The sequence below is a fragment of the Pteropus medius genome, unplaced genomic scaffold, assembly GCF_902729225.1.
Source record: "Pteropus medius unplaced genomic scaffold, Ma_sr-lr_union100, whole genome shotgun sequence".
Taxonomy (NCBI): domain Eukaryota; kingdom Metazoa; phylum Chordata; class Mammalia; order Chiroptera; family Pteropodidae; genus Pteropus; species Pteropus medius.
The window spans coordinates 6,605,785-6,617,967 of NW_024349798.1; the positions used below are offsets into that span (position 1 = coordinate 6,605,785).

At 47.1% G+C, this 12,183-nt stretch overlaps 1 protein-coding gene across 1 annotated transcript; it reads right to left on the minus strand.

Annotated features, from left to right (window-relative positions):
• Window positions 1-5,018: 5,018 nt before the first annotated feature.
• Window positions 5,019-11,308, minus strand: CUNH16orf89 (chromosome unknown C16orf89 homolog). Its single transcript, XM_039885286.1, has 5 exons — window positions 11,273-11,308; window positions 11,000-11,135; window positions 10,209-10,313; window positions 8,957-9,043; window positions 5,019-6,591 (listed from the first exon to the last, which is right to left on the minus strand). The coding sequence occupies exons 1-5, from the start codon at window positions 11,291-11,293 to the stop codon at window positions 6,395-6,397; spliced, it is 546 nt and encodes a 181-aa protein (XP_039741220.1). The 5' UTR covers window positions 11,294-11,308; the 3' UTR covers window positions 5,019-6,394.
• Window positions 11,309-12,183: the final 875 nt, after the last annotated feature.

The window sequence follows — 12,183 nt, forward strand, 5'->3', positions numbered from 1 at the left end:
CCTCAGCCTTTCTTTGTCTTTAATGAGCCTGACATCTCAGAAGAGGACAGGCAGGTCAGCTACATAATTTGCAGGAATCCTTGTTAAAATATTAAGAATTTAAAGATGGCAAGTGCAGAGTGTGAAAGCAAGCATGAGACTCCTCTGTGAGTGGACCCTGTGCACCTGCACAGGTTGGAAGCCCATGAAGCTGGACTTGTAGCATGTGCTTCAAGCTTCCTTTGAGAGGATACTTCTCTTCAGGCCTCTGGTCTAGGGCAGTATCCAGGGTTAGGCAGCCTGTTGGTGTCCATGCAATGCATAGGCCAGGAGACAGCACAAGTCTGGATTGGCCTTTGGTGCCACGGGTACTTGAGGCCAACCTAAACACTTTCTGTCTACAGGTGAAGAGGAGTTTCCCACTTAAATGGCCAACATTTCTAATCAGTCCTTTGTTCTGCTTCTGTAAACATGCTTGCTGCATAGGCCAAAGATCTCAGAGTCAACTGAGAGCTCACCCTCCCCTTAAGATATATTGCTTTTAGTGTTTAAACAGATGTATCCCCTCCCTTTAAGATGTATTGCTTTAGTGCTTGTTAGAAAATCCCATGCTCTATAACTGCTTGCAGCCCATAGCAATTTCAGGGGTCTATAAATCAGCCCGTGCCAACTGTAACAACGTGGATATAAAAGTGAAATTGCCCCTAAGCTCTGCGCCCAGGTTTTCAGAGCACTAGTTCTTCTGGGACTGCCAGCGTAATACAACTGAGTTCTCTTTCTCTCTGGGTTACTACTTGGATTTTCGCTGGTCTGATTTTTGAAGCTTTTGGGATTTTCCATAACACGGGCAGCATGATTATTGCTTGAATTCAGGTCTTTCTTTGAGCCACCGCCCCTAAGAGCCAATCAGGGTGAGTATACTAGGTTGGATAGTGTCTCTCAAAATTCACAAACTTCCCAGCACCTCAGAATGTGACCTTCTTTGGAAGTTGGATCTTTGTGGATGTGATTAGTTAAAGTGAGGTGATACTGGGGTAGGGTGGGCCCCAAATCCGGTCTGATTGGTGTCCTGATGAGAGAAGAGACACACAGAAAGATAGAGGGAAGACAGCCATGTGAAGAGAGAGGCAGAAACTGGAGTGATGCGTCTACAAGCCAAGGAACGTCAAGGATTGCTGGCAACCACCAGAAGTCAGGAGAGAGGATTTTTCCTCTCAAGGCTTCAGAGAACACACAGCCCTGTTGACACCTTAATTTCTGAACTAATGGGTGACCTCAAATGACCCATGAGTGCTCTGAGGCCTGTGGGGAGACCAAAGTTAGTTCACTTAAGTTAACCACAGTCAAAATGACTGCTTCTTTTGGGGATTAAATGACCTGGCCTTACGCAAATATATTGATACGAAGGGATTGTGTTTTTTTGATCCTTATATTCAGCCTGCCAAAAACCGTCAGCAAACAAGCCAAGGCCTGCCGCCAACTTCCCAGCTTCCGAAGTCCTTTTTTTTCCATGTCAATTAGGAGTTGGCAGGTGGCAGGCAGTCTCTGACATTTGGTCTTCTCCCTACTTTAATGCTTGTCACTCCTTTGCCAAGTTGTTCTAAGTACATAAATGCCACATAAATTCTTCATTTGAACTAAGCAGTCTCTTACCATTAATTAAACAAGGATGTCATTAGTCTGCTGTGGCTGCCTACAAAGTAAACAAACCAAAATGTTAACCTGTATAAATGCCTCTACGTTAGGAAATCAAAATGCTAAGGACAGCCAATCATAAACAGCTAACTAGGCTTTCAGCTACAGCCAATCAATTTTCTTTGCTTCCCTACTTCCTCTTCAGGAGTCTTCTCTGGCTCTTGTCAGGGGAGTGCTCCTATCCACTTTGGTTTGACGCTGCCCGATCTGAATCAATTTTTGCTCAGATAATCTTTTAAAATTTTAAATAAGCCTCAGTTTATTTTTTATTAAGCCCAAATCCACAGTTCTAGCCAAACCAGCGATCTGGCTCAGGGGTTTCTCCTTCACTCACATCTACTCTTCATCTGGAATACTTGGTCCCCTCTTAGCATGCTCTGGGTTCCACCATCATGTGTGGATTCCTCGCTGATGAAACAGACCAGCCATGCCCTCCTGGAGCTTATATTTTAATGGGGGAAATAGATACCAAATGATACAGGCATGGTGAGAGCCCGGAAGAAGAAGCAGGACGGAGAGAGATCGGGATGGCCTCTGTAAACCCATTTAGATGAAGACATACAGGATAGGAAAGAAGGGACAGCTGGAGGGAGTGGGGGACTGTTGTGACCGAAATAACCAGGCCCAACTCGAGTGCTCTAATCCAAGAGACAGTTTATTAGCCGGCGGCTGTCCTTGCAAAGGAGCAGCCCCGAGACTCAGGGGCACAAAGGTTTTAAGCCCTCGATCCCATCCCCCACATCCTTAATCTTTACACAAAAGACTATATCTCCTCCATTCATTAACTGATAACTAAGAGGTGGGTAAGCAAGCAGGGGTACAGAAGCAGAATGCATCATTGTTAAAATATTTTGTACCTATAGGCAGTGATCCGGCCAGTAAATCCCTTTAGTTAATAAATTTTTAGCAGATAACTAACTAGAAGTGAGACATGGCGGTTAGCACGTACCATGTCTTATCCTTAACCTATTGTTTCTAAAGGTGAGGTCACTACAGGACCAGAGCCTTGCAGGCAGCGGGCACAGCAGAGCTAGGTGACAGGAAAGCAGCCTGGGAGGTGAGCAGAGTGAGGGGAGGGTGGAGGTGGGAGGGCCAGGCCCAGCCAGATCCTGCAAGGCTTTAGACAAATAAATTTGGATTTCCGCCCAAGTAAAACAGGAAGCCACTGCAAGTTTTTTTTTTTTTAAACAGTTTTATTGAGGTATAATTTACATACCATAAACTTTGCCTGTTTTAAGTGTACAAATAAATGTATAGAAATATCTCAGTATCACCTTGGTCCACTTTTAGGACCTTTTCATCACCCCTTGAAAGTTCTGTAGAGTGCTTTTATTTGTATTAAATGTCTGTAAAAGGCAAATCTGCCGAGACAGAAAGCAGATTAGTGGTTGCCTGGGGCTGGGGCTGGGAACAGGGAGTGACTACAAACAGCACACAGGAAGGTTTTAAACCAGAGGCTGACAAGATTGGATGGCCTCCTCCTTGAACCCTCAGTCCAAGTGCATCCTTGCCTTTGCTAGTTTATACGCCCGCCCTGTCAGCTGTGAGGCACTGTTCCCTGAAGATGCTTCTCTGTTTATTTTTTTCATGCACTTAGCAGGCATTGAATTTAGCAAATATGTGTTTCCTCCGCTAATGTAGGACATGAACAACATTTATGCATTGGTATTCGATTACCAATTGAGGAAAAGAATGAAATGTTTGAGCAGTGCACGCAGTCTTTCCCTACCTGAAGCTCTGCTTGATTATGACTTTCCTAATATTTGCTTCCTGCCTTGACTGTCACCTCTTTGAGGGCAGAGACCGCATCTGCTTTTTACCGCTTTTCCCTAGCATTTTGCATGGGACCTGGCACATAGTAAGCACTTTCTTATTGAGACAAAAAAAAAAAAGGGATCCATCTGCCTGTGCACGTCTAAGCCAAAGAAGAGATATGTGCAGGTTTTGCGGCAAAGAAAGTAAGGTTTATGAGAGAGTTGCAAATCCCGGAGACACAGGCAAGCTATCGCTCAAAGGCCTGGCTCCCTGGGCATCTCACGAGTACAGACTTCATAGGGAAAAATATGTAGTCATGGAAACTAAGGGAGTAAGAGTAGTGGGTGCTACTGGTTGGGCAATTAGAAAAGATAAGGTCATGAGGGGGATGAAGTAATTTATCATCATGTCTGGTTCTGGAATCAGCCATGGCGCCATTCTATCTGCTCCCCATCCCATCTGGTCCCGTTGATAGGGGCCATTATTTACAAAATGTACTCACAGAACTTTTAATCGCTTTATTTCCTTTCCCTGGGAAAAAGCCCCTCTCCCTCAAACTCAGGTGGTTACCCTGAAACTTGTAACAATATCTAAGAACCGGCTTTGAGATGTTGAGAGGCAGGAGGGTCTATAGTACTTCTGGGGGGCAGGTGACTTTACGAGCTCCCTGCATTCTGCATGGACTTAGGGAGCTGCCGGCTGTCTAGACCAGACTCAACAATGCAAACAGCCCAAGGTCTCTTCCATCAGTGAAAACTTAAGACACAACAATTCAAGGAGGCTGGTTTTTCTCCCCCTACTCATTTAATTCCGCAAGCATTTATTAAACATTTCTATGTTCCAGACAGTTTAATAGGAGCCAGGCTTGTGAAGGAAGCAAGATATTGCCCATGCCCTAAAGCAGTTTACAATCCGATGATATAATTGGCAAGTACACAAATAAATGGCAGAAAAAGACACCAAAAGAGCATTGTATAAAAGAGAGGTAGATGGGGGATGGGAGATTTCATAGGACAAGTGGCACTCCAGTTGAATCTTAAAGGACAAATAAAATCTTAACTGAATTGGAGGCTGGAGGCAGAACAGGTAATCCAGATGGAAGAGAATAAATTATGTCCTTGGAAACGCAGAGCGTTCTGGTGAAATGTTGCCTGGTCCAGTCTCCCCAACCAGTGGTGTGTGTGAGGGAAGTAAAGGCAGTCGCTGAGACAGAGAACGGGGAAGAGTGGGCACGTGAGCTCATCTCAGCTCTTGCTAGTTGTGATTTTTCTTCCTTCCCCTCTTCTCTCAGATCTGGATTCATGCAACCGTCCTGCAGAAGTTGTTCCCAGAAATTGGTTCATACTAAGGTGACTTGACAGAGAAAGTCTTAACTCATGACTTTCCTCATTTTGCATTAGGATTCCTTTCTCTTGAAAGTGACTTGTAAGCTCAGGTTTCTCCTAGAGCCAACACTCCCCTCCCCCCGCCACCTCATATGATAACTAACACCTTCTAGAAAGAACTGGTGTCTGGCTCCTGTGGCTTATCTATCTCAAATTTAGGAAGGAAGGGGGTAGGGAAAGGGGCATAACTCTCCCCTAATCCAGTTGTGTGCCCGTCTTGGTCAACTTTTGTTTGCAAGGCAATGTGCAAGACATCCTTTTTTTTTTTTCAAAGACATCCTGACGCATACGGAGTGCCAAATGGGCATTAAATCCTGGCGCCTAGTTCCCCAAGAAAATGACAACCTCAATAGCAAGTCAAACTTATCAACAGAATCCAGGAACATTCCTGTGGGCCTGACAATTTAAGAGCAATTTTGGGAAAGCATCCAGGGGCAGCAGCAAAGAAGATTGGACAGAGGAAACTAACTCCTAAAGGAAAGATTAGAAGAACCCCTCCCCCAAGGGCATTTCAATTCATATTCTCAAATATGACTAAATTGATGATCAGCAGTGATTTCTCACTTTGAAGCAAAGCAAGATGATGGACTTAGCCTTCCAGCCCAAGGACTGAGTTTTTAGCGGGTTTTTCTACCCTGCAGTGTAATTTTGATGCCTGTCTGCATGCAGCTTGAAATCAGCACCGCAAATGGCCTGGACCCATAATAAGGTTCCAGAAAGTCTTTTCTCAAACACTGGATTAGAGCTCCAGCTGACATGTTAGGGTATACTCCCATGGGGGCAGGACACAAGGGAGACCCTCAGGCTGGGCACGAGAGAAACGTTAATGAGTCAGCTGTCCCTTCCTGCTGTCTCAGACAGGTCCCAAGTAACCTGACATTGTCACCGCTGCGGTAGCAGGTAACACTTACTTGGTACTTACTGTGTCACAGGTACTGTTCTTAGTCCTCTACAAACAGAACTCTTAGAGCAGTGGAGCTAATAGTGAGGTAGGTGCTATAATTATCCTAATTGTACTGAGGAGGAAACATTCACAAAGATGCTAAATGACTTTGCCCAGGGACACCAAGCTAATGAATGGGACAACTCAGGACTTGGACTCAGGTAGTCAGGGCACAGAACACATCGTTCACCATTATGCTACACTGCCTTTTGTAAAATGACATGACCGTGACATGATGTGACTTCATGATACCACAGAGGATATAAAGATTATATGTGCTGCCTTTCCGGCTCCTGTCTCAAGTTCTAGGTCATGACTTGAACTGTTATTTTCAAGTACCTTATTTCTCCCACTAGGGAAGATGCAACAGTTGACAGCTGAACAAATTGCCTTCCAAACTCCAGTTTATGGGTCGCTTCAGAATTTGCATTGAGTGGGGTTGAAGACTCAGAATACAGCCCCAGAAGTTGTCCAAAAGGCTGAGAAACAGGGCTCGACTTTCCACTCAACTGCTCTCTGAATTTATTCATCTGCTGCCGTGCCTGGAACCATCCCAGCCTTCCTTCCCAGGCCCTGCTCCTCGAGGGGATGAAGCTGGGGTGCCTTGCTCTCAGGTGCCTCCTTCTCAGGGTGTGACCTAGGATTCCAGGAAGGAGGGATGAAAGGTATGGATTTTATCTTCCTGGGTGGCAGGCGTGGAGCCGTTCATGTCAGTTGGTGGTGCCGGTGTGGCTTGCTGCAGCTCTCTGTTTGCTGGGGGGTACTGTGCCAGGATGTAGAGGAAGCCACCCAGGGCCCCCACGGCCATGGCTGTGTTGTGGGAGGAGCAGCCATCTGGGGAGAGAGACAGAGGCCCCTCTGTGAGTGCTGGGTGGTGACCACAGTTCCGTCAATGCTTTTCAGATATCCCGCCAGCCAGCCTGGTGCCAGCAGATCCACTTTGCCAGGCCGGGCACCCATCCCCTAGCCGCTGTAGGTGTTGGCTGCTAACAGCTCCCTTCTCTAGAGAAATGTCTCCAGCCATTTGGAGCCTCCTCACCCAGAAGGTTACACTTCCTCCCAATGATTTACTAATACAGGGACACAAAAGCCAGCTCTCTCTGGGAGGGTGACTCTGTGTTAAGAGTTGCTGGAGCCCCTCCCACAGGATCTGACCTGAGGCCAAACCCTTGTCCAGCTCGGTCCAGTTTCCCCTGCTTTTAGGCCCTAGTGAGACCTTCTAGGACAGCACCTCACTGCCCCATTTTACAGATGGGGAAACTGAGGCTCAGGTAGCAGAGCTCAGCTCCCAGCCCTGGCGACTTTACAGCTCATTTCTTGACCCCGACAGCCTCCCTCATCGCTGCCTCGGGCCTGCTGGTCCCATGTGACCCTGAACGACTGCCTGAGACAGGAACTTAGATGTCATTTAGTTCTCTGAACTCAAAGTGGGCCACCCACCTTTAGTCTCTCGGCAGGTGGAGTGAGCCAGGATTTTCCCCACCCCTCACAGACTTAGAGAAGAGAAGGACCTCAGCCAGGCCCCTTGGAGGGAGGGAGAAAGCAGATTTCAAGAATGCTAGTTACTCACCCAGGCAGCCTATGCCTATCGGTGGCCTACCGTAAGCCATGGGGAGCACTTGGCGCGATGGTCTGATATTAACCCCAATAACTCTATGAAGGAGGCACTGTTTGGTCCCCATTATACAGATAAGGAAACCGAGGCTCAGATTGGTTGAGCGATTCCCACAGCGAGTAAGGGAAGACGTGGATTCAAACCCAGACAGCCTGGCTTCAAATCTTGTGCTTAGTCTCCATGGATGTGTGTCATAAGTGAAGGAATGTTGTTCCATCCTGGGAAGGCTGCTGATCAACCTTCAGGGGCCTCAGGAAAGGCCTTGGGCTTCTGAATTTCTGCAGCTCCCTCTCCAGTTGTCAGTTTCTAGGGAGCAGCCAGCTTCCACGGTGTGCACAGAAGTCCCCTACCACCCACCATCGACAGTCCCAGGCCCCTCGGTGTCAGCCGGGCCTATCTAGGGCAGGGGGCCTCTAGGAATCTCCTGAGAAAGTCTCTTCCTTCCCCTAGCCAACCCCTGGTGGCAGCTACAGACCCACTGGATTTGTGGGTCCACGCCCTTCTCTCGTCTACCTGCAAGTAGATGACGAGGCAGTGGTGGGGTGGATGGTGAGATGTTTAGTTACTAGAATCGTCCCCGGTATAAGTTGGACTTCTACTCTGAGCTGGCTATTCTACTTCCCTTCCTGCTTTTGCCTTGCAGTTATTTATTTTTTATTAATAAAAAGATTGAAATCAAATCCTCTCTTCCTTCTTTCTCTCTCTCTATCTCTCTACATTCCTTCCTGCCATATTTTATCTTGCTTTTTTTTTCCTTCCCAATATAGTTATATCCTATTCTCAGTCTCTCCGCATTGGTGGGCCAACCACATAACTTATCATTTTAACCAGGACACTTTGGGGAGGAAAAAGGGCACTATTCATAATGGCACCAGGACAACAGGTGTCAGCTGGGAATACCAGGATGCGCGGCCACTGGGATTGTGCTGGTCACTTGCCTTTTGGTTCTCAGATCTCCTGCCTGACCTTCTTTGCTCCAAACCCCAGGGCACTAACCCTCCAAACTACATTTCCCAGGCTGCTTTGCCCATAAACAGCAGGCAGAGGTGGAGCGAGGGGAGAAGCTGGGGTACTTCTCCCCCGACTCTGTCTCCTCTGTGTCCAGCCCCTGAAGTTTCTGCTAACACCACCTCCTCCACTCTGTCCCTCCAGCTCCGCCTCCAGGGAGGGCAGTGGCATCCTGCAGTGGTTCATCTCTGAGTTTTGTCACCTTTTCTGTTTTCAGCAATTATGACACCTCTGAGGCAGGTTCTCTATATTCAATTCCCTCTGCAGAAGTTCCTGATGTGGGTTCTGTTCTGACTTGATTTCGATGGAGAGGGATTATTTCTGTGATTTTCAGCAATACAGTAAACTTCTCTTTTGTGTTCCTTTCACTGGAGATTTTCCTCTGGACTCCCCACTTTCTAACGTGAGGGTATCAGAGATTCCTACCCTTCCCTCCCTCTCCCAAACACAAGGGCCCCTCAGATCCGGCTCCTTCAGTGATGCTGGGGCCTGTTTCAAATTGAGTGCTATCTGTGTGTAGCCTTTCTGGGGTGTCTCAGTTTCATGCCAAGAAGGTCCCTTGGACATTTTTATTACCTGCAAATTGTTTTTCTCGCCTCTTTACTCTTCTCAGATAATGCTGTTGGTGTTGAATTGCTTTAGATAATTCTTCATCTTCAGCATCTAGGAGAAGAGTGAAAGATGAGCTTCTCAAGATGGATTTTAAAATGTTACTTGCAAAACCTCCTTGTCCTCACAACACCTCAAGCAGCTCAGATCTTCTCTTTAATCTGGAGCCACTTCCAGAAGTTTCCTTGAGCACCTGTCTGCAGATCCTTCCATGTGGCCTAAATTTGTCATCTACAGATATTTCTCAAATTGCAGTCCCTCAGCCTCCCACATCTGAATGGCCAGAGGACCTCATTAAAATGCAGGTTTATGAAACTAATATGCTATTGTACGTCAACCGTAATTGAAAAATAAATTAAAAAAAAAATTTTTTTAAATGCAGGTTCCACAGCCCCACCTTCCATCTGCTGAATCTATAGATCTGGAGACCTGAGAATCTTCACTTTATAAACTCCTCTGTTTCAAAAACAGAGTCCCTTATTTCAAAAGCTTTGCCTTGTCGAGCATCCCAACCTTCTAATTTAGGAAGCTAGTATTTATTGGGAGCCTCCTCTGTACCCAGGACACACCAGGTGGTTTCACATGTATTACGTCTGCTCCTCACGGATTAGGAAGGAGATTGTTATGCCCATTTATTCACAGGTGGGGAAATCGAGGCTCAAAGAGGTAAAGCCACTTTTCATTTCTCCAATGAAGCCCAGCTGTCCAGTGTTGCACAGCTGGAAAGGGGTTGCTCCTTCACCCTTTGCTTCTAAGTCACCCCTACCTGGACATCTCCCCTGACCACTATGCCTGAGGAACCTTCCTTGATGTTCTTTTCTTTCTCAAAGGTGTCAACTTCACAGCCTTTTCAGAACTCACAATTATTTCACTTATTGGTTTGTTTAGGTGCTTTCTGCATCTTTTTCTTAGTGCCCTCATTTACTTGGAGCCTAGCACAGTGTCTGGCATGCGGTAGATGCTCAGGGAATGTCACTGAAGGAATGAATTTGCAGGGGCAGCCAGCCAACATATTCCAATAAGATTGCCTCCCGTCCTGCAAAGTTTTGGCTTCCAAAGTTCCGAGCCCATTTCCGTGTGTGTGTGTGTATGTGTGTGTGTGTGCGCGCGCGCACATGGGTGTTGCAAATCTCTTTGTGCCCCTAACATCACTTCATCTTTTTCCCACCACCCTTCCAGCCCCCACCACCCCACCAGCCAGGGCAGAAGAGGAGCTCACCAGGCCTCCCGAAGCACCCTTCCTGTGGCTTCTGCCAGCTGAGAATGGCCTCCAGCCACCGGAGCTTGTAGAAGTCAGAGAAGCCGCTGATTCCACAGAACAAGACTGGAAGCAAAGACAGGAGACTCTCCGTAGCCCTGCTCCCCACAGGTCCACCTCCTCCACTCCCCAAGGCCAGCACAGTGCCATCTGCCTCCTCTTGCCAGGGTTAGGCAGAGCCAGGAGGTGGGCGCTCAGCACAGTGGCTGGAAGGAGGCAGTCCTGAGTCTGTCTACCTTAGTGAGCAGGGGCTCCCAGGCCTGGATCCTGCCTCCCACTCAGGGCCTTGGTCCAGGCCAGTGGAGTAGGAGTCAGCAGAGGGATCTGGATACACAAGCCAAGGAGCAGCCACCCAGGGACCCCCTTTCTGCCTTATCTCTAAGGCTCTGAGTGTCTGTCTGTTTGCCGGTTAACTAGTCAGCCGTGCAGAGCTCCATCACTGCGTCAGCCTCTGGAGAAGCAAGCAGTCAAAACAGATAAAATACAGGATGCCCAATTAAATTAGAGTTTTCAATAAACAACAAATAAAAAATTTTAAGTCTAAATATAGCTCATGCAATGTTTGGGAATGTACTTATACCAAAAATGTATTCATTGCTTATGTGAAGTTCAAATTTACCTGGGGATCCTGTAAATTCTTTTTGCTAAATCTGGCAGTTCTCTGTGTGTGTGTGTGTGTGTGTGTGTGTGTGTGTGTGTGTGTCCACAGTCAGGGACACAGTACTGCTTTGTCCCCAGAGCAGAATGCCTACTGTTTTCCATGAAGATGTCCCGGGTCGGGTAGGCATAGCCAATGGCCTCAGCTCTCCAGTTCAAGTCCATCATGTTGGCGCAGAAGAGGTTCATGTAGTGTTGGCTCTGGCGGAACAGCCCTCTCGTGCATCCTTTCTAGTGGGACAAAAGAAGTTGGTCCAGTGACAGACCTGAGTTCTGTTATAGGAAAAGGCTTGTCATTCTGAGATGACACTGCAAGTGGATGCCTTTGGATGCCTTTCCCCTTTTCCCAGAATTTCTTTCCTACTCACATTCCCAGCCTGCTGGGGCATCGGACAGAGCTAAGCTTGAGTCCCAGCTCCGACACTTAGGAGCTGTGTAATCTTGGTCGGTTAAGTTAACCTTTCAGAGCCTCAAGGGTCTTCAAAGGGCAAGGGCGATACCACTGGGAGCTGCACGGGAGGGGCACTCCTGTGGGTGGTTGATACCGTAATTACGACGCGCCCAACACTAGGGGGCGCTCTACAACCGCTAGCTGCTGTCGCTGCATTCGGATTCCACACTAACAGGGCTGGCAGCTACAGCGCTTCTCAAAGTGTTGGCTGCGGATCGGTTGCGGGGAGAGAACAGGAGATGAGAATAGGCCTTAGAAACTTTTATAGCAATGCGTCAGGATAACTTTCTATCTGTCCAATCTAATAATCAAAATAATTTTCTTCGTAATTTGGTTGTTACTGTATTTACAAAAATACCAGTTCGTGATGGCTTGCAAATAAATAATAAACAAAGATTCTGTTAAAAATAAAAAGACTGGCAAGGCCTTTCTAGGCTAAGAATTTCTGGACGATGACTAACATTTTTGAATAGAGATAACAAGCCTTACCTTTCTATAGAAATAAATATATATTTAGCAATGATTATTTAGCAAAGTTTGAGCTCTTGGGCTTGGAAGAGCGTTGGGCACGGGAGAGGTGGGGGTGGGGCTGGTTTGGTCTTCTGGAAGCCGCCACCCACTTTGTTGTAAATCCTTTTCCATTTGTTATTGTTTACCGAGTTCTTTCTGCTGCTTCTCTCTGGCTCTCTTTCTCTTTTTGTTATGCTGATGACCTCTGATCGAATTCAGGATGTAAAGATCTCTGTCCAACAGAATCCCAATTCTCCCCACCCCCACCCCCACCAATTTGGTTGGATTTTATAGCCAACAGATGGCAGGCTACTCTCA